We start from the raw sequence: 21,312 nt of genomic DNA on the forward strand, positions 1-21,312 counted from the left end.
TGCAATAGGCAGGAGATGCTGGACTATTAGCATGCCAAAAGGACTGGAAATAAAATAAGTACACAGGTTGCTTTGCTCTCCTTTATTATTTGTGCATGAAGCTCTCGGAGTTTTTTTCTGGAACTCTGTTAAAAGCAGAGGTTTCAGTTTGCCAGTTGTTATTGAACTTTTATGTTGGTTTTATTTTGCATGTATTTTGCACCTCTGATCTCTTTGCTTGGCACTGCAAGTTAGAAATGAACCTGAAAAGTGCACATGGAATCTTCACTGACTTTCCCTGATTTTTATGTGAGAACATAAAGCTCTCTTCATATCATTTCCTCTAGTCCCATCAAGGGCAGGGAAGACCCCCAGAAGACTGACTTCTGGATCGTCCTTTGGACTGAGGTCTCTGCACCTTGGGACGCCGTGACTGCACTAGCTTATATCATGCCTCTCTCCTGTTTCTAGGCTCTCGTTAATAAAGAGTGTGCCCAGATTGTCAGACGGGGTCATGATCACCAGCCCCAGCCTAATCTCTTAATTAATTCCTGTTAATGTAAATGCACTCAAAAAGATTCTTTTAGCCGCAGTGTTCAAGAAATTAGAAGTCCTCTCTTGAAGAAACAGCGTGTTTCTTCTTTCATGGTTCAGTATAGTGACAACACTGTCTTGCTGTATGAGAAGGATTTGCCACATCCTATGGTGCTCCCTTCTCATCCCTGGATTATAGATTATTTTAAATCAACTCAGGATAATAGGTGACAGCTCAGTGTGTTTTATGTGTAGCATTTCAGCCTTGCATAGGCAGAGACCTCCTGGCTTCTTGTTTCTGTAATTTCCGTGTCTCAGAATAGCCTGAAGTCAAGGTTGGGTTACGTACCTTGCGTAGTAGAAGGTAACAATATGTGAGGGACCTGCCAGAGAAACGCAGTGTTACTGCTTCTGATTTAATCTGCTTTATCCGCATCGCATGGATGTCCTACTCATTGCAATCAAGGTCAGAAAAGGATTTGAGCCTTGTTTCTGATGTGGGAAGATAGGAGTCCCACAGGTAAAAAACACAAAGAAGAGCTAAGCTCAAATTGACCTTAGTGAAAAGAAGCAAGCTCCCAAAATGGAGTGTAACTGGACTGTATCAAGAGAGTGAACTCGGAGCCGGGCGAGAATTGTACCTGCTCGCGTTACAAGCAGAGACTCTTGCTTCCCTCGTGACTTCAGTTTTGCCTAGGAGAATCCATATAAAAACAAACAAATGCCAACAGAAATGTTTCTATTGTTTTCCTTCTCTCTTTCTAATGAAAACTGTTCCTTTAAAACAGAGCAATATCCTCCCCTATGATTTTTGCAGTCACAACGCAGAAAGAGAGAAAACCGAAAGCAAAATTGACTCCTTTTGATTTTTTCCCAGTTCAAGAGAGGAGACATGCCAGTGGGAAAGAGAACAAAAATCATGCCGAGTAAATCTGGATTTTAAACTGCTGCTAATGATCAACAGCAATTGTACAAATATTTATTTCTGGTTTTATAGTTTATTTGTGTTTAAGCTGACAGCAGATCTTTAATTTTACATCCAGTCTTCCTTTCATAAAAATATGTATCTTTTAGATTGGTTCTTTAATTATTCACTTCTGTAGGAGTTCGGACAGCAAGTTCTTGGGGGATAATTTTGGCATTTACTGCCTCAGCATGTACGTTCTGTTCACTAATTCTTTGGTTGCTGATGCTCAGTTTGCTACTAGACATCAAATCCTGTTGCACTGAAGTTGACAAGAAAATGTCCAATCGTTTGAATAGGGGATTGATTTCCTCCTTGCTGCTCATGCCATAGTGGGAGCCGCCATAACATCTAACGCCAAATCTTTAATACCTATCTAGTGCTTTGAAGGACAGCCCCTCATACTGCATAGAAAACATTCCCAATTTCAACCAAAAAGCAAAGGAGGGACTGCAGCCCTGCTGCTGGAAGTGCAAAAGAGAGGCGTGAAGTAGGAGAACGTCTCATTTATGGCCTAACAGGTTGGATAACTTTTTTGCGTGTGGTTTGCTCAGTGACATGGATGTGCAACCCACAGCCACGGACAGGTTTCTGCAGCCTGCCTGTTTCCTAGTTATTATGGCTCTAATCTGTAGACCATCAAACAGGCAAGGCACCTAGAGCTATGCTGCTAAATCTATATGTATGCACGAAAGTATCACGATATGTGGGGCTTTCTCCTCATGTGTTTAGTGCTCAAAAATTCCGTCAAATTCAACAAGAGCTCAGCATGTAATATAAAGCAGCTGTTTATGAGTGCTATAGTAGTTAGGAACCAAACTTCGGGCAGCCAGATTTGAAAAATGTAGTCAGTCTTTAAATGATGTGCTCTATTGAAAGGACTCTAGTCTAAAAACGCTCACGAAGTCTGAGAGTTTATGATGTAAAGAAACCTGTAGCACACGGCGTGCGCTTCCTACCTTTCCTGGGTTTCATTATCCCTTCCTGCCTCACAAAACAGCTGTAACATTAAACCCATTGAAATTTGTAAAGTGCTTAGAGATCCAGTGAAGGGAGGCAGCAGAGGAGTAAAAGGTACTCAGTTTTCATTGCTATCGTATCAGGCGAGATAGTTTCCAGAGTCTCTTCATAATAAGTAAGAATAAATAACTGCAAATGTAGAATCTGTTCTGTGCTCATTACTAGGTATCTTTTGGACTGTGGTTGAGGAGAATCTCTTTTAAGGAGAATTTGAGCGTAGATTTGAAGATTTGAATTCATATTTCACCTTTCTGAGGGCCATGGCTTGAAGCATCAGGGTGCGCTTTACTAGTGCATGAACACTATCCAGGTCTACCGGCATTTGAATAATAGTGGCAAATAGTTTGTTTGACCATTTTCTCCTGTCAAATTTCAACTGGATTTTCAAATAAATCATTCACCAATATTTTTTCCTCATGATTTAGTTAGCTCAATAGCCAGCTGAACAATATTCATCAAATAAATTACTCACTTTTTCCCCATCAATCTGCAAATAATTTATTCACAAATACTTTTTACATGAGGCAGCCAGCTCTAGCCAGGACAAATCAAGGTAATTTCCTACTCTTTTGATCAAATGCCAGTAGGACTTTATCTTGGACAGTTCAATGGAGACAGGTTTTAATGCATAATACATAATGGGTAAGCTGAGTTTTTCACAGTTCTTTGTGAGCTCTCTGCTATTGCCCATATTTCTGTTGAACTACTGAGAGAGGAATGACAGGGGGGCATATATTTTCCATGCAGGTATGCTCGGAAGCATTTCACAAAACCGACCGGACAGCTTCGAGGGTGTAGGGCTCACGTCAGCCACAACCATGATGGGGCGGCCCCTTGGCTGGAACATGTAAGTTGTTTAATAGAGCAAGGCAAAATTTAACAAGAGTCGAGGGAGGAAATGAAGACGAGTATTGTGCCTGCTCCGAAACACAAAAAGAACCTAGAGGCAGAATGAAATCAAGCAATGTGGAATTCAGCCAGTGCGCTGGGGATAACGTCCCTAGCTCTTGAGAAAAGGGTCTTTAATGAGTAGCCAAGACACGAGACGGCACATCCCCATGTAGATGTCTCCAGGACAACGTTCACGCTGTGGTTCCCTTTCCCCGGGGTTCTCATGCAAGCAGTTTGGAAGCCGCTGACAGTCCCCTTCCTGCCCTTAGTGGCTGTCGTATTGCTGACGGAGCAGTTGAGCATGGCTTTATCTGCCTGTCTGCCTATCCCTCTCTTTTGTTGTGGAGAGCCTATGGCTACCGCACACCAGCAGCAAGGGGCCTCACATAGCCAAGGCAATGGGACCAAAAGATTTCTCCTCTGCTTAAGGTTTGCAGCCAGCAATGTGCATCGCACGTCAGCAGCGCTTTTGCAGCCTCTGCCCCTAAACAGGATGCTGGGTCCTTGTCAGGGTGGGTCCCTCTGCTGCTGGTCAGAGATGTATGGGACTGCTCTTTACCCTCGCGCTCTGCATTGTATATGCGCTTGTCTCGCCTTTGTCCTTTGCTGCTCAGGCAACAAGGTGGGGAGAACAAGGGTCGTATCCCTGTTTGTCAAGAGAGACACTTTGCAAAAGCTAGCAAGTGTATGCCGGAGGAGTGGCGCAAGTAGGGAGTGGTTGCATGTGGGTTTCTTTTAGGATCAGTGTGCTTTAGGATCAGTTCATGCACATGTGTGCATGCATAATAATGTGTTTAATATAACGCTTCAGTCTCGATTCTTCCCTGAGATTCTGTTGGCTAATCTCGTTACACCCAAATGAGAGATGCCTTCAGCCTTTGCATTATGCAGAAATCTAGGTATGAAGAAAGGTAGGCAAACATTTCTGCAGCATCATCAATAAATGAATTATATGTGGTATCTACTCAAAACAACAACATGCTAAACACAGAAAGTCAAATGGGATGCCTTCCTGAGCCACAAACAACTGACCACATATTTACTCTGCATCTCATAAATAAACATGGAGAAAGCACAAAAACAGAGGAAGATATTTGTCTCGACTTCATACTTGGAGAAAGCTTTTGCCTCAGTCTGGCTCTCATAGCTGAACTACACAAAATGGAATTGGCAAGGGGAAAAATGACATAATCACATACATGTAACAATCCATTGAAAGTAGGACACACAAAAAAGAGAAGAAAACAGGCTTTGAAGGAGAAGGTAGACTGACACAGCGGCCAGCTTCAGGCCCGCTCTTTCTGTCATCTATGCTGGCGATTTATCAGCCTCAGAGAAACGGTTCTCAAATTGAATGTGGGATCTCAAACACCTGCTTAAATTGTCACAACATTACAAGATGTATTTTAACACACCCTGCTGCAAGGCCACATAGTGAGGAAGGAAGAAGATTGGTGATGAATGGCAGGGTAAAGATGCTCTCTCAGAAAACACAGACACAGAAAGAGACTTGAGGATTCAACATGGGTAATGGACTCCACAAGCTTTTTGTGCGGTGTAGGCAGTTAATGGTCTAATTCCATTATTTGATATGCGAGAGGGGGAAAACCAAATGACTGAGAAATGATTTTTGCTCCGTGCACAGCATGTGTGCGTAGACCACAATGACAACATAGCCAGGGTGGGTGCCTGCCTTAGAAACATTACAGAGTCCAAAAAATGATGCAGTGACCGAAACTGAATCTTACAATGTGAGGCTTCAAAGAAAACAATGTATTCAGTTTAGTAAGCAGAGATGATAGGAGCACCATGTAGAATTACTTATCCATGAAAATGGGATGGGTGTGCAATTTCGTAGACAAAGGCATAACAAGTTCTGATGTCTCAAAGTTGAAGTTAGACAAATTCAACCTTGAAAGAAGCAATTTCCTAGCAGCAAGGATAATTAAACATCGGAATAAATTAGTAGTTGGAGGAAGGTACTTGCCATTACTTGGAGTCTTTAAGACAAGATGTGTTGTCTTTCAAACTCACTTTGATCCAGCTGCTGGGAAAAAAATCTAAAGCTTGTGTATACGGGTCAGATTGATGAGTTACAGTGGCCTCTTCTGTCTGGAAGTCTGACTATATGGAAAGGAAAGTGGTTCTTACTGAGCATGAAGTAAAACAGTGAGATGACACTTATTGAGAATACCACACACCACAGCTCAGGACAGCAGGGGTTTACCTATTCTTTTCACCAGTGTGACTAACAGCGCGTAGCAGTGGTGAAGTAGATGCCGGTATCTGACAGTTACAGTAAGGGTAATAGGGAGTTCCAAATTGGGCAGTCATGAGGAAAATCTTTCCGAGGACATGAGGAAAATCATCAAGTCACTGCTATAACTTTTGAGCAGCTCCTGGATCGGTGATCCTCAACTAGCAACAGAGCACAGGAAATAGGAAGCACAGAGAAAACTTGGACTGGGTCTCCCGCAAAATCAGCGGCCTTGTGCACACAGTGAACTTTACATCCATGACTACATCCATGTGTGTGTATCAGGATTGCTGCTGCAAGGCTTAAGAGGCACAAGGTGATGTATTTTCAGGACTAGAGTTCAACGAAGGATCAGCAGTTTAACCAGCATGACAGAAGCTGACCAGTAAGAATGAGAGATCCAACCTGTTTTCTGAATTTGATGTGAGGGACATGTCTCGGTTTACAGAAGTGATGTTTTCCAGTGAAGAAAAAATGTGTTTGAATGCTGGCCAAAGGAGAAGGTAGAGCAGAATGATTGGAAACAGGCAGCAAGAACAAACAGGCATATGAAACATGGATGAAGATAGTTTTGTTTAGTTTGGGCAGCCCTTTCTCAGTCACGCTTGTGGATTCAGCCTCATTTGCAGTTTGGGAGCTCGGAGAACTTCAGTGTGGATGGGACTAAGCGTCCCCCAGGCGCCTCGCGACTGCAGCTCTGCAAAGAGATCTACTGTGTGCAGGAGCTCAGGTAATTGTGGTTGGAGGGTGAAAGTTCTCCTCATCAGTTTTAGGAGGGTCTTGTTTCATTCCTATCAGGCAACACCCTCTCTACTGTAAAGCATTGCAGAGTGACTAACAAAGTCCAACCTAAAATACAGTCTGATAATCACGCTCAGCTACGAACACAGCGCACACTTCCTGCTAGTGGGAGCAAACAACCTCACCCAAGCCAAGTCATGCTCAAGACCAAGGTGCACTGAAGACACCAGAATAAAGCCTAAACCAGCCATTTTGTGCGGGAGCAGCAGCCCAAAACCATGCATAGGCTCCGGAGATTCCCCACACAGAGAAATGCGTAACACAGATCCGTCTCTACCAAACAACAGAAAATCAGGGAGCCTGAAGGGAGCCTGGACAGCAAACAGCAAAAGGGACACAAGGAGAGCACTGATTTTACAGTTACTGTGGCAAGGGGACTGAAACAGCAGATAACTGTCTGAGTTACTAGAGAGAAAGCCAGTGCCTCAGTTCTTTGTTTTTACCACCAAACAGGAAATTAAATCCCCGAGCAAACAAAAATCTCCGTGAGCAGGCCGGGAAGAAAGCCGGCGGAGTGGTGGCATGAGTGTTGTGCGGCATCATCCCCACATTGAGTTAAGCGGGAGACACAGGCAGGGAAAAAGAAACCCAGTCCCCAAACAGGGCAGTGTTGCTTGTGGGCAGCTGCCTGGGGTCAGTGGGGTAGAGTGGCCCGCTGCCCTGGCCGGGCACTGTCCCTGCTCTCCTTCTCCGCACCCACACCCTGAGGCCAAGGGGGTGGCTCCAGGGAGCGGGCAGGAGCACAGGCAGGCCCCCAGCTGTCATGTGTGCCCATGGATGGGCAGGGGACATGAGTGGGGCCCACCCGGCAGTGGTTTTTGAGACGTGGCGTGCACGGATGGGGACGTGAGTGGCCCCTGCACTCAGGGATGCATGACCAAGTGTGAGGGAGCCTCCGTGCGCGGTGGGGTGTTCGTGGACCAGCAGGCAGCCTCCAGCTGAGGTTTGTGTGTGCGGACAGGGACTCCAGTGACACCCCCTCCGCCCTGGCCTGTGGGGTGGTTCTATGTGGGGGGACCCTGCACTGGGGCTGTGTTTGTGAGGCAAGGGGGGACCATCCGACCCCCAGGCTGGGGGGTGCAAGCACAGCGGACCCTGGCAGACCTCACCCCACAGCGGCGGGGCCGGGGTGGGGGAGAACCCACAGCCGGGGCAGGACGGAGCAGGAGCGGCGCCATGGCGGCCCCGCGCACCCGCAGGGCCCAACGGCCGCTCCCCGGCCCGGGCACCGGGGCTCTCCCGCGCCACGCGTGCGGGGCGGCCCCGGCAGAGCGGGTTCGGCGGGCGCAATCCCCCCTCGGCGGCTGGCGGCGGCCGGGCCGGCGGCGACCCCTCTCCTCCCCTCCCCTTCCAGGGGGTGTGGGCCGGGCCGGGCCGGACCCCCGCGCCGCCCCCGCTACCTGCGGGCGGGAGCGCGCGGGGGCGGGCGCTGGGGAAAGTTTGTCTCTGTGGTTGGCTGCGCCGCGCGGCGCGGCCGGTCGGGGCGGGCGGGCGGCTCCGTGTGCTCGCAGGGCAGCGGGAAGGCGAGCGGCCGGCCGAGGGAGCGCCCTGCCGCCGGTCCTCGGGCGAGGCGAGCGTGTCTGCGCGCCGGCGACCCCCCTCGCAGCCCTGCCAGCATGGGGCACCGCGGGGAGAGGGCGTCCTGCCTGGCTCTCCTCTTTCTCCTGCTGCTCGGTGAGCCCGGGGGGTGTGCGGCGGGGAGGGCGGACGGGGGTGCTGGGCCGGGCTGGGCTTCGGCCACCTCGCCCGCAGGTAGCGAGGGAGGGCTGGGCCGGTGAGCGCGGGCGCCTCGGCGGGGAGGGAGCGCCCGCCGTGCCGTGCCCGCCTGAGGCGCGGCGGAGCCCAGCCGGGGCGCTGCCCTCCGAGGGGGGGGCTGGGTAGCGCCGCCTGCCCGCCGGGCTCTGCCGCCCCCAGGCTGTCCGGGCCGTCGCCGCCTTCTCCCTCTCCCGGCCCGCCCGCGGCCGTTAACGGCCGGCGCAGCCCTAACGGCTCCGCAGCACCCCCATGCCCCCCACCCCACCCCATCTCCCCCCCCCCCGCCCCGGGGCGCGGGTTGCTGGCGGGTACCTCCCCGAAACTTTAAGGGTCCCCCCTCAGAGTAGCGATGGGGCGTTGGGGGGTGGTGGTGGTGGTGGTGGTGCAGCGTGGCGTGGTCCCCGGGGGAGAGGGGCTTCCACGGGCGGCCCGGGGTTAACGTGAGGGCGCAGCGGTAGCCGCTCCCCCGGACCCGGTGCCTTGGGCTGTGGCCGCTCTTGAGGTGAGGGCAGCGACATGTCACCTCGCAGAGCGTGAAGTCGCTCGTTTCGGGGCCGGGGGGAGTGGGGGGTTCCTTCTCCGGCCTGTTCCATGGTGGGGGGAGGCTGCAGGAGGGGCCCCCCACAGCCCTGCGTGCCGGCAGCAGAAAGCCGGGCTCTCCGGGCACACAGGTGTCGTTTTGGGAAGGGGTGGGGGGGGGGAGCGGTACTTCTGCGCCCTCCCCTCCTGGCTCTCGGGGTTTGCTGCCTCTGCCGTGAAGTTCTCCTGCTAAGAAATGAGGAATAATTGTCGAGGTGATGTTTGATGCCGTGTTCGTGTAATTGTGTAGCTGTCGTGAGCTTAACGTGTGTCGTTGTTCCTTACCGCTGTCAATGCCAGGCAGGCAGCGTGCAGAAATGAAGACTGTAGCGAGAACTACACAAAAGGGTGGGTGGTGGGTTTTGGTTTTTTTGCCTTTTTTTTTTTTTCCTTCTTTTTTTCTTTAACATCGAACTTGTAGCATTGTTGCTAACAGTGTTACTGAAGTAGCAGAGAGTTTAACTAGAGAACAAGAAGATTGTTCAGGTAAGATAGTTATGTGTAGTATTTAAGCAGTTCTGTATCAGCTCTGTGCAGTCAGGAGTGCTTTAGGTGCTGGTGGGCAAGAATGCCCCACAAATTACTACATGCAGTTATTGATTCAGAATGCTTGACTAATGGCAGGTAGTAAGTAAGAGCCTTTTCCAGATTTGGGGTGGAAGGAGTGAGTAACTAAACAGTGCCCTAGCCCCATGCTTCAACGCTCTTTAAACAAAACTCTATTTGCTGACTTAGTTTGTGCTTATACTTTTGACATTGCTATGACTAATTCTTTTTTAAAAGTCTGCCAGAGCACTTTTCTCATGGTTTGGCTGTTGAATCTTTCATAGCCAGGTCTGCAGAGCAGATAGTTATAGCTGAAAATTCAGCTCTAAACCTGGGCTCATCCCAGCCTCTTTCCTGAAGCTGCTTGCAGGCAGTGAGGCAATCGGGGCAGAGGGATGTCTATCTACAAGTCAAGATCCTACTACACAAAGGTGTCCACTGTGCTTTCTCTTACTTGTAGCTGGGGTTAGTCATGTTGTTTATCTTTACAGTATAGGCATTCTGCCATCCGGGGAAACAGTGATGAACTAGAGAGAACACTTTTAGTGTTTTTGTTTAGAAACAGAAAGGGAATAAAATTTTTCAAGAGAATGGCTTAGTAGGACAGGACGGGACAGGAAAATCAGGACTCTCAGATACTCAAGGTCATGCAGCAAAAAGTAAAAACTATTAAGGATGATGTGCAACAGGAAAGTTGTTTCCTTCTTAATTCCAGATGAACTTAAAATGTGTATGCACAGATATCTGGCCACTGTCCATGATAAGGTTTTTCTGGATGTTGTGAGTTGCCTTTTAGTGATTTTTTTTTTTTTTTTTTTTTTTAATTGGAATGGTGCTGTTAAAATTGAAAGTGCTTTTGTGTGCAGGGGAAAAAAAACCCTCAGTTTTTCAGTCTTACTTGTGGTGTGTGTTGCGGTATGGTTGTCTTCTGATACCATTGCTTGGTAGCTTCTATGAGATATTCCAGATGTTAAGAAGTTGGGAAGGTGGTGTTCCTCTCACTCTGGATGGGAAAAGTATACTTCTGTGAACATGTGTTTTCTAGCAGCTCTTTAATAGAGCGACAGGTTGGGGCTTTTTGTTAACTAATGTCCTGCAAGTGTTGAGGAATTCTTGTACAAGAGAGACGGAGGGAAGGAGTTGAAGCATAGAGGAGTTCATTCCTTGTGTGTACTTAGACTTGATTGTTTTGTTCAGATCTGAACAGATCTGCAAATGGCTGAAGTATTTGCTTGTGACAAATAAGAATATTTTCTCATCCTTTCTTCTGGATCCAGTACAGTTTATAATCTGTTTGGTAAGGAGATTGTGGATCCTGAGATTAAGGCTTGATCTAGTCTCTCTCTTTTCTTCCCTCCTCTGGTATGGTTAGAGCCTGAGAAGAGAGGGCGTTTTGCACTGCCATTGCCTCTCTTATGTGTGATTTCATTCTGAAGTCAATCTGCCCAATCAACCTGTGAAATGCTCTGGAAACCAAAACATCCCTGCTGGGACAAGGCATCCAAAAACCAAAACAGGTATCTGGTGATTACCAGGGCTCAGACTGTAGAGTAAACAGCAAGCTTGCAGCTCCTGGAGTTTTTTTTCCCTAGGTCTTGTTTGAGATCCAATGTAAGAATTTCAGTCTATCTGAAAAAAGCTGGTTTTTGTTTAAGTACTAAGGGGCTTGAGGAGAGAAGGCACTCAGTAAATCCTAGGGGAAAAAACCATTGATGATGGGTGTTCCAGAGATGGCCTTTTTCTTACTACCATTTAGACCTGCGTGACACACTCTGTCCACTATGATGAAAGTCAGTTCCAGCATGCCAGATCCCCAGGAGCTTTGTGTATACATGAATAGAGTTGTTTCTGCAACTCGTGTCTGAAATTCTTTGTTGTTTTTTTTTTTCTTTTCGTCAGAAGCTGCAACAATTAGTCATTTGAATCAATGTTTAATTCAAGCACTGCAATAGAAAGCTTTTGGTAATTAGTATAAGTTATTGTGATCATGAACTTCAAGGAAAAGTGTGCTTTAATCTTTCCTGTGTTTGCAGCTAAAGTGAAAGCATTAGAAAATGGGAGAGCCTCAAGGTTTCGGGCAGGGAGATGATGTAAGGATGACTGCCCAAGGAGCGTTCAAGGTGTGTTAGAGTGGAAACTGTTTCCTGTTCCCTGGCTGGTGCCTGCTTACCGGCTGGTAGCCTTTGCCTGCCTGCTGTTGGAGGAAGGCAGGAGCAGATCCTCACTGGTACTCGCAGGAGGAGCTGACAGCTAGGCCTGCCTATCTCTGTTGTAGCTTTAGAGGTGGTTAAAAAGGTTCCCAACGGGGAAATACCGACAAGCCAGCCCTGGTCTTAGCCGCTGCAGACTGCTAAGGCAGTAGAAGCATGTAGTGAGGGTTGGAACTGGGTTGGTGAGGCACTGAAGGGCAGGTGGTGTTGCTGAGGAGGAAGCGCTTTCTGTGTGGTTTTGCCATGCTGATGTATTTTCTTAGTGTGTAGGCTGTGGGAAGATGTGGGAATCAAAGGGCGAGTGGTGTAGCGAGTGTTTTTTCCTTTACATCTTGTGTTCTTTTGGGTTGGCAAATGATAGCTTAGTCACCTTTTCTGGCTCTCTTGCGTCTCTGTAGGTTCCTGCCCAGGGCTCCTTTTTAGGGAGTCCGGGTGCTTTTTCTGAAATTCTTCGACCTTGTTCTCCAGGTGTCTCGATTGCTACATTTCAACGTAGCAACAGCTTGCTCTCTTTAGGTAGTCTCTGTTGTATTTGGCTCTAATCCCTGAACTGAGGTATAAACCTGCCTGAACAAGATTTGAAGTAAGCAGTAGGGGTCATTTAAAAATGCAGCCACATGCTTGATTAGAGGGGAGTGTACTTAAGAAATAATACATATCCATCCGTCTAGCTATATAAACAAACATTCAGGGACATCTGAGATTTCAGCTTTCACATCTAATAAATTTATAGGTTGATTTGGTTTTGTGTGGTTGTTTTTTGTTGTTGCATTGTTGTGTTTTTTTTTTTTCCAGTCTCTGTAATCATTGTCAAACACTCTATCTGCAAAACAGACCTGTATATTTTTTTAGTAGGGAAATGGTTACATATCTCAATAAGATACTTTCAGAAAGTGACCATTTCGATTCTCTGTTTTTAGATGACTTTTATTGATTTTTATTTTTTTTGTGTGTGTGTAGTTCTGTGCTTTAGAAGGAAGGGAAATGGACACATTATCAGAAAATGTGATTTCTTTCTGATTATGTATAGAAATCAATCACTTAAAAGTTAAGTTGGAAAGAACTTGAGGAAAACATTACTACCATGAGCTGCATCGAAGTAGGGATTATGTCAGTGTCTATCAAGGTCTCTAGTACTGCTTTCTTAGAAGGTCTGCAGTAGTAAGTGATAAAATCTGTTTTCTAGACACCTGTAAGGCAGAATTGTCTAGGGATACTAATGTTTCCATTTCTGTCCAAGAATAACGAGCAGTTTCCTGCATGACCCTGGTTCCTAACCTGAACAAGGTACCCCAAAACTGGATTGAACAAGACAGGGAGAGACTGTAACAGAAGTGGTTTTTGTCTGGATTGTTAGTATCTCCGGCCCTAAGGAAGGAATGAGCTTGTACCAATGAGATACTAAGTTCTCCAATTGCCCATTTTTTTGTCAGTTTATTCTTTAGAAAACCTCCAATTGTAGCTTTCTTCCAAGTATTCTTGAATACCTGCTGAGAAGGGCTTTAAAAATAATAAGATAAGCTTTTAATACACCTGATGCATTAGGTTTTGCAAGGGGCAAAGATATAAAATCAGTTTTAGATCACACTGCTTTTGGGATAGGATGATCTGAAAAATAGCTGCTCAGATGCCAGAAGCCTTGAATATTGTCTTTACAGGTCACCAGCGTATCTAAAATAAGATAAGAAGCAAGACAGAAGTTATGGAAGTTTTAAAAAGTTTCTTAGTTTTTTGAGTTTCATATCAGAAACTGGCTAATTCATTTACACATGAACTTTCATAATTATAAAACATAACTGTTTTCTTCTAAGTGAAGTCTGAGACAGAAAAAAGGATGTTTTTTTTTTTCTCTGGAGAAAGTTGGAGGAGGTTTCAAAGCTGGGCTTCCAATGGGAACCGTTATCAACTTTAACTATGGCACTCTGACTAAGTTTAAAGTGAGCTAGATAGAAGGTAGAACCAGTGTTGCTAAATGCCTTTTTTGAGTCTTGCAAAGTTATAAAGCAGTGTGGTGATGCTGGTAGATTTGAGTTGATGTAATTGCCGTGGGGACTGCTTGAAACTTGTGGTAGGGTGTTGTAGTCAGTGCTCCTTTTCATTACACTAGGTGAGGCAAGTTGCAGGGAAAGTCTTACGTGACAGTGTCTGAAGAAGCAGCCTGGAGAACAATATCTCTTGTATGCAGCAATGGCAAAATACTGCTGCAGAAATATGAAGAATTGCTGAAGCAAGCTGAAGTATTTGACTGGTGATAATCTCTACAGCCAGATGGAATTTGCATGGATGCTCTAAAGGATCTGAACTGTTAGCTGAACTGTGGGAAGAATAGGTAAATAAGACACCGAGTCCTCAACAGGGTTTCCTTTAAAAAAGGATCTGAGGATGGTTTTTGGAATTAATTGACTTGTGAACTTTAGGAATGAGAACTAATTAAAGATTGGAGCTCCCAGGCAAGCTGTTACAGCTGCTGATAGGCAGGGCTGCCAGCAGTGCCTGTAGTGTCTGATTGATACTTTTTGTTATGAGGGCCATGTCTTAAATTGTTTCTTATTCTGCAAGACTTTAGGCATTCATGCTGAAATTTTCTTGGCTGGTGTCTACCATAGGTTGATATTTTCTTCTAGGAAAATCTGTGCTGTGTCCCATACTCTCGCAAAAAAAAAAAAAAAAAAAAAAAGCTCCAGTATTTCCAGCTGTACACTTGGGGAGGGAGAAGGGAGAAGAAGCTTCTAGCTTTTTTTTTTTTTCTTTTTGAATTCTCACATGTTCTGGCCAATTCTCCCTCCTTACTCTTGCATAAATAATAATCTCTGCTTAGTTCTAGCACCTCCATGCTTTAGAGCAACGGAGAGTTGCTGGAGAGTTAACTTTGCATCAAGAATGTGGCTTTTGCTATTCTTATGAAAAATGTCCAAATTTGGCCACATTATAACACTTGGAAAGGCATCAGTTTGCAATAGCTCAATACGGAATTAGTCTCAGGTCCCTAGAGAAAGCATTCTGTCATTGCTTTTAAGGTGTCAAAGAATTACAGCTAGAATTGGGGGTGGAGAAGTGGAAGGGTTTTTATTCCAGTTTCAGACTTCTGTAAGTGTGTTGTGAAGTTGGGGTTTTTTTTTCTCCCCCCCCCCCCCCCCCCTTCTGCAAAATTGGCCAATGCTGGAGCAATGTGCTGGTCTGTGTCGATCACTGATCATATCTGCTGTGAGAGTCTGCTGCTTGTAGCACACAAAGTATATATATCATCTTTCTTATATGTGGCTTTAAAAAAAAAAAATCAATGTAAACTTTATGTCTGGTTTTTAACTTTTGTTCTCTGGCTTCAGCTCTTCTCTCAGGCTTTTTCCCAGGTGTCCCCCATTGTCCTTTACTTCATGCTGGCTGTAAAACAGCTCCTGCTGCTGTAGCTGTTCTCTCTCAAAAAAAAAAAAAAAAAGGGAAAAAAAAAAAAAGGTAAGAACTTATGCCACTCTTTGTTTAACAGGCTTGATTAGTCTGGACTTGCCTTTCTGCTGACTTTCTTAAAGGTGTGGTTTAGCTATGCTCCTTAGTGTTTGCTTCATGACTGCAATTTGCATGCTTTCATGCTTTTTGAGTCAGTCTTTTCTTGCCGTATCAGTAGCTGTTAAAAAGAGTTTGGTGGAACCATTACTTCGGGTTATGTTGTTTAGCGAGAGTCCAGTTATGACAAAAGCTAGCTATGCTTAGGTTTGCCAGTCTTAAAAAGAATAATTGCCAATGTAAGGGACTTTGTTTCCGTGCGAGTTACACTGCTAGCTCCAACTGCAGAGATTTAGCATCGTGTTTCAGTCGGTCTTTGAGGCAATGTGGCTGTGGGGAATCTTTGAGCAGGCTGTAACAGCATTGTTCTCCTACTTGCATTAAAATGATTGTTGCAAGAGAGGCATCCACGGGGACCTCTGCCAGCTTCTTATTGATGTGTTCAGTTTCATCTATTGACACACTACCCTTCATTATTACACAGTGAATCCTGTGGCAGTGAAATTTGCTATTAAATCTGCCCTGCAAAAGAGAATTGGCAGGAGCTGTTTTAAAAGCAGTGTGACCCCTGCGTTTGCAAAGAATAGCTTCTAAATATGAAACAGATGCTGAACTAATAGAGGATACTTCCTAAATTTTCAGGGTACCCAACATAATAATTTTGAGAGAAATCCAGAATTCACATAATTTGTGAATAATCATTTAAGTTTCAATACCCTTTTTTCAGAAACATATGTCTAATCATACATATATTAATTTGTGCTTGAATACAGCAAGTAATACTGAGGTGAAAATAGGCAATTATTTGTTAATAGAAACTGTTAGAATAAGCAGTGAGGTGTTAGTCTTTCAGTCTGTGCTCTAATCCTCTTCCGAGTGCTAGAGGGTGGGAGAGGTGATGCATCTTCCCTTGTCTTTTGCCATAAACTATTTTGTGCTTTCAGAGCACCATCCGTAATATTTACCCAGATGTTGCAGCCTCCACCATCTCCCAAAAGAAGCGTTATGTTCTTTAGAAGCCCAGTGACCTACTGTGTATTGGGAGATGGTGTCAGTGGATGGAATTTATGTCTATATAAAGAGCCTTTATGTTGTATGTAGAGTGTGCTTGTTCATATTCAGTTCATATGGCGATTTAAATTAATGCGGAGTAATAAGTCTACTGCATCAACCTGGTTTGCCTTTGATCTCAGGGTTTGGTTCTAGACAGGGCATGCTGTACCTCTTGGTTTAGAGAGCTTAAGTGCTTGGAGCAGGCTTCATCAGTGAGAAAATAAAGAGCATGACAGCTTATTGGAGGCAAAATCACTCTGATTGTCTGGAAGTAGGAGGTAGCAAGGTAAGCATGGGTCTTTCATGTGTATCACAAAGCGGGGTTGAATGGACACTAATGCTATTGACGAAGCCCTGGTTGCTGGCAGCTGTATTGATAGGCACCTGTCAATAGTTGCAAAGCTGCTGACATCCCTAGGTTTGTGGGTTTGTTTATTTATTTAAAAAAAAAAAAAGTTGAGAAAATAGCATATATAGCCAGGATTCAGTGGCCACAGAAGTGTGGCTGTTGCTAGAAATTAGAGGTGGGGGAAGGAAGGTTAGGAGAGAGTACTGGAGCAGGATGCACTTCCCAGAGAGAAAGGGAAGTGGGGGAATAGCTTGTTTAAATTGGGTTAAAGGTGTGTCTGCACAAGACAGTGGTGTTGGGGCCGTTATCACCAAAAAACAGCCTTGGTAAAAAACACAAGTTTCTCAAAGCTCTGCAAGCAAATCTTGAAGTACCGTAGTTTTCTCAGCAAAGTTTTCTGCTCACCACTGGCAGGTAAATGGGAATACCTAATTGTAGACTCCTGCGGAGTTTAAAACAAGGACTGAAGTGTGATGCATGTGGCTGCAGGGTATGCTGTGGCATCTGAATTGATGCTGGTGTCTGCCTTTTGAGTCTGAAAGGGAGGGGTGAGGGGGAGGCTGCAGTACTTTGAATAGAGTTACTGGGTGGGAATGTCCTTCCAAAACAGCCAAAGAACAAATGAGACTTCAGATGGTACCCTTGTTCCTGCTCATAACCAGGGAGTCTGCCTGTTCCAGACTTTGCCTCAAACCTATAAGGATCAACAGAGATAGGCCAAAGCTACTTGGAAAGGAGCTGTTAAAGGTGATTTAAAGTATTTCTCACTGACCTTCCTGTTGGTGTGACCAGTCAGCTTTATGTTTGTATGTATATATAGAGATTTTTGTCCCTGTCTAAAGCTGTGGAGAGACGCTTACCTGTTCGTGCATCCAGCCGCTTCTGTACCCAGACTTGTAAGATGGGTCCTTTCCTTGCTTTAACAATTCCTACTCAGAGTAAGAAACTAGTCCCCTTACAGTGCTGTCATGGAATGTGCATATGCCATCAAAGTAACTTGCTGGCTTCGCTTTCTTCTGTATTTTCTTCTTTTGTTGCACTTCTGTTTTTGGTGCATTGGGGTGAGAACTTGCATTGCATATGTGGGTTTGGCCAAAGCCCAGCATAAATACTGTTCTCACATGAGTGACAGTCTGGGGTCAGCAGTAATCCTCCGGTGTCAGGGTTGCCTTGTTGCTGTAGGATCTTGCTTGCAGTCCAAAGTATGAGGTTTTTGGCTGGGAGGAGGCTAGGACCCAAAGCTGCAGATTCTGCAAATGGTATAGTGGTGAAGAGCACTTACTTCATGATGATGATTTTTTCATCTAGCAATGACACATGCGGGACCTGCTTAGGACCCTTTCCTTGGGACCTGCATGCATTAAACATATTGAAGGCCTGTTGAGAAGACTGATTGTAGGTTAGGTATCCTTTCCCCCTACCTCCTTCCTTAGATGTCAAACTCTCATGTTGAAAGGGTTAATGTGATGAAAGCTTTGGGCTTGAAGCCTTGAGCTGATTATTGGAGGACAAAGATACCTGATATAAGGGCCCATGTTGTGAATTGGTGGTAGAGGACTGCTAGTCTGAGGGAGTTTGGTAATGTGAAGCTAGAGCTTTCCGCTTCTGAGTGTGCGGGTATGAATGCAGCCTTGTGTCTACTTTTTGCTGGGCCTGTGTAAAATGAATTACTGGTTTTGCTTCAGTTGAGTGAACATATGCCTGCTGGCCTGAGCAAAATAGCAGCAGGTACTGGGTGGTGTTTTAGTCAACAAGGTCGCTCCCTGAACAAGGCTGAGTGAGCTCAGTACTCAGTTTCTGATACAAAACAGCCAGGCGCGTGTTGGCTGTGGCTGACACATGCACAGGGAGGTTGTTGACAGGACAGCCCTGTTTGCCGTATTTTGACTGTTTTGTTTGTGTGGGTGAGCAAAGAACTTTGGCCTTCGAAGTTACTTGAATGCTTTTCACTACTATTTAACATCTCCACTTTGCTCTGCACCTCCCCATTAACTGTTGTTTTTATACCCATTATACCTTTGAAAGGCTCATGAATCGACGATTGCTTTCAATACGTACAGCCAAGGAGATTTTTAGCTTGTGGTAATTAATGCCCTACCTTTAAGACCTCTGTATAGTCCTGGGTGTATGCCACTGGATTATGACAGGAAATACGCTGATCACTGTTCCTGTCTGTACCCACTGTCTTGTAATTTGATATAACATTTGCTCCTGAGTTTAAAACAAATTTCTAGTACTTCCTCAGAGGCAGTATTTTGACACTTACTCTCTAAAGACGTGCAAAATGGAGCAGGTATGGCTCCCTGTGTTTTTGTTCTGCTGTGGCATTCTTTGGAGATGGCAGGTTGATACACTGAGTGTAGTAGCTTAGACAGTTGGTGGGAGGTTGCAGGGATCTGTGGCTCTGCTTCAGTAGCCTCTGCGTCAGGAGCCTGAGACTGTCTCCTAGCTAGCCTGCCTGTACTAAGGTGGTTCTCTTTTTTTCTTGAAGAAGATGGCATGCATGCTTTGTATCAAAATAGATAAAGGGCAGTGAATACCTGCTGAGAAACTTGAATAGCACTCATTTAGACGGAATTCTGCTTATCTGGTGGTATATATTGTTGGCATTTTTAGGAGAGTGGAATCTCTCTCTTGTCTTCTTTCAGAACATCTGTTTCTGTGCATTAAGTCATCTTTTGCCTGCCTTTTTTCCCTCCATTTGAGTCCACTTCTACCTAAACAGTCTTCTCTGCAGCATCAGACGTTTGAATGCCAGCAAGGATTTTGTCAGGTCATCTTGGGTGTTTTGTTCTGTGGAAATTCACTATGGGTGGAAGCACTGGAGTATATACTTATGATAGGGCAGAACCATGAGAGGCCGTGGGACTTAAGCTGAGCTGAGTGTTGATGCAGGATGATAGTAAAGGTATAACTGTGCATGTGAAACTTTACAGAGGTTCCTCGCTGCATCTCTCTCAGAAGGAGGAAGAACATGTATGCCATCTCTTCTGACTGTATCAGCTGGTCTAATGAAAGATCTCTAAAGAACATTGCTTTATACCACTGTAGTATTTCTGCTACTAGATTAAACAGCTATTCTGTGACTTGAAGTTATAATTCTGATGATGATTTCTGCCACATGCATGCTGAATTATGCATTGCATGGAGGCTCCTGTCACAAGTCACAAGTAATAATAAAAACAGAGTTTAAAACCAAGTAAGCTCTAAAAATGAATAGTTGGCAGAACATTATTTGAATTTATGGTGATAGTCACATAGAAATTCCACTGTCCATTTCTGGATTGCAGCCCCCTCCCCACTTAGTATCATCAAACTAACAGAGTGTTGTACAAGGTTTTTTTTTTTTTTATGTTGAGATGGAAACTAATTGGAAAGAGTTAGTGTTTTCTTTCCCTGTCCTTTGATATTTTTGGCATTTAAGGAGGAAATAGGGACAAACATTTAAATGAGTGACATCCAGGCTTATCAGGAGCTTGTGAGGTTAGGTGAGGAAGTCTGTCCTTTTTTCTTCCCTTTTACAGACAGAAGTTAAGGAGCCTCATTTTAAACTTTTCCTGCAGGATGCTTCTCGTAACTCCAGTACTGTCTCATGCTCTTAGTCTGGCTTTGATGTCTGCAATTCAACATTCAACTGTTGTGCATTTCCAGAAAAATATATAAATGCTGAAACAGTCCACAATAGTGATGCTAAATTGGTTATTAGCTTCCAGTGTTGACATTCAAGGACACAGCTTTTACCTCTGCTATTGTTTCAGGCTCTCTGCAGATAATTTATAGCCTTCGTTTACAATACATCTGTTTGGGTAGGTTTCACTCAAAGTTTGGGCTAAACAGTGTATAAATATGTATCCTTCCTGTAGAAAATAGAGTTCTGATTATAATCTCAGTTGAGTTCTGCTGCTTAACAGATGATAGTTTCAGTGATAACCAGTTGACTGACCAAGCATGTGACTCTTCCCTGTAGTCAACTATGTACATAACCTTTATTAAAGCACTTGTCTTCTATGAATAAGAAGTGTTTTTGATTATTTACAGCACCATGCCTGAGAGCTTTCTTATTCCAGAGATTTTGTAATCTGGGTAACGTGATGTGAGTATAATTTTATTAGAATTGTGAACTCCCATAATGATCCACATCTGCCAAGTTGGATTAATGAAGACGGTTCTTTTCATCAGTAGAGAGATTTTTTTCAATAGGATCTCAGAGAATTCTGGGAGATCTCACTGATTGTACTGAGCAACTGTAGGTGACGGACAGGTAGTGAATTTCTTGCATTGAACTGCTAATACATGAAAGTACAGTAGTGTGAATGGGGCAGGTAAAAATACAAATACCTTGAATGCAACTGCCCAAGCAACATAATTACTCAAGTGTTAAACTTAATTTTTTTTTTATTTTTTTTTATTTAAACACCACTGCTCTTTGGCAGAGGATGTCCTTTTATGATAAAGGCAAAGAGTGCTTCTTTTCAGCCTAGGGACAGACTGGACTTCTGTACTTTAAGACCTCCTAGCAGTCCCTTGTTCAAGGGTTATTTATTCCTTGTGAAAGGGACAAAGATCACGAAACAATCTCTGTTTTGTCTGGAGAAAGGCAAAATCTGATCTAGTTGTGTGCTCTGTACCCTGCATTTTGAGTCTTGGTAGGCTTAGGTATAAAACTACAAACAGTAGAGGCATTTGTAGGCTGCTCTTGCATTGCATTACGGCAGGTGCTCTTCCGCTTGAATTCTTGGAAATGTCTTATTTGATGTTGTGGATTTTAACTGGTTTAAGCTCCTGGGCAAATGCTCTTCAGTCCATTCTGCAAAATTAAGTAGGGAGGCAGGGGGTAAGGTGAGAGGGAAGTTGTATAGTTAACTAGAGCTCT

General features: G+C 44.8%; 1 protein-coding gene across 1 annotated transcript in view; it reads left to right on the forward strand.

Annotated features, from left to right (window-relative positions):
• The first annotated feature begins 7,876 nt into the window (after positions 1 to 7,876).
• The window catches only part of PTGFRN (prostaglandin F2 receptor inhibitor), a 71,321-nt gene continuing 57,885 nt past the window's right edge, over positions 7,877 to 21,312 (forward strand). Inside the window, exon 1 of the mRNA XM_074598421.1 lies at positions 7,877 to 8,120. Coding sequence (XP_074454522.1) covers positions 8,063 to 8,120 — 58 coding nt within the window. The 5' untranslated portion in view covers positions 7,877 to 8,062. The remainder of the gene's footprint in view (positions 8,121 to 21,312) is intronic.

Source organism: Larus michahellis, chromosome 1 (genome assembly GCF_964199755.1).
Source record: "Larus michahellis chromosome 1, bLarMic1.1, whole genome shotgun sequence".
Lineage (NCBI taxonomy): Eukaryota > Metazoa > Chordata > Aves > Charadriiformes > Laridae > Larus > Larus michahellis.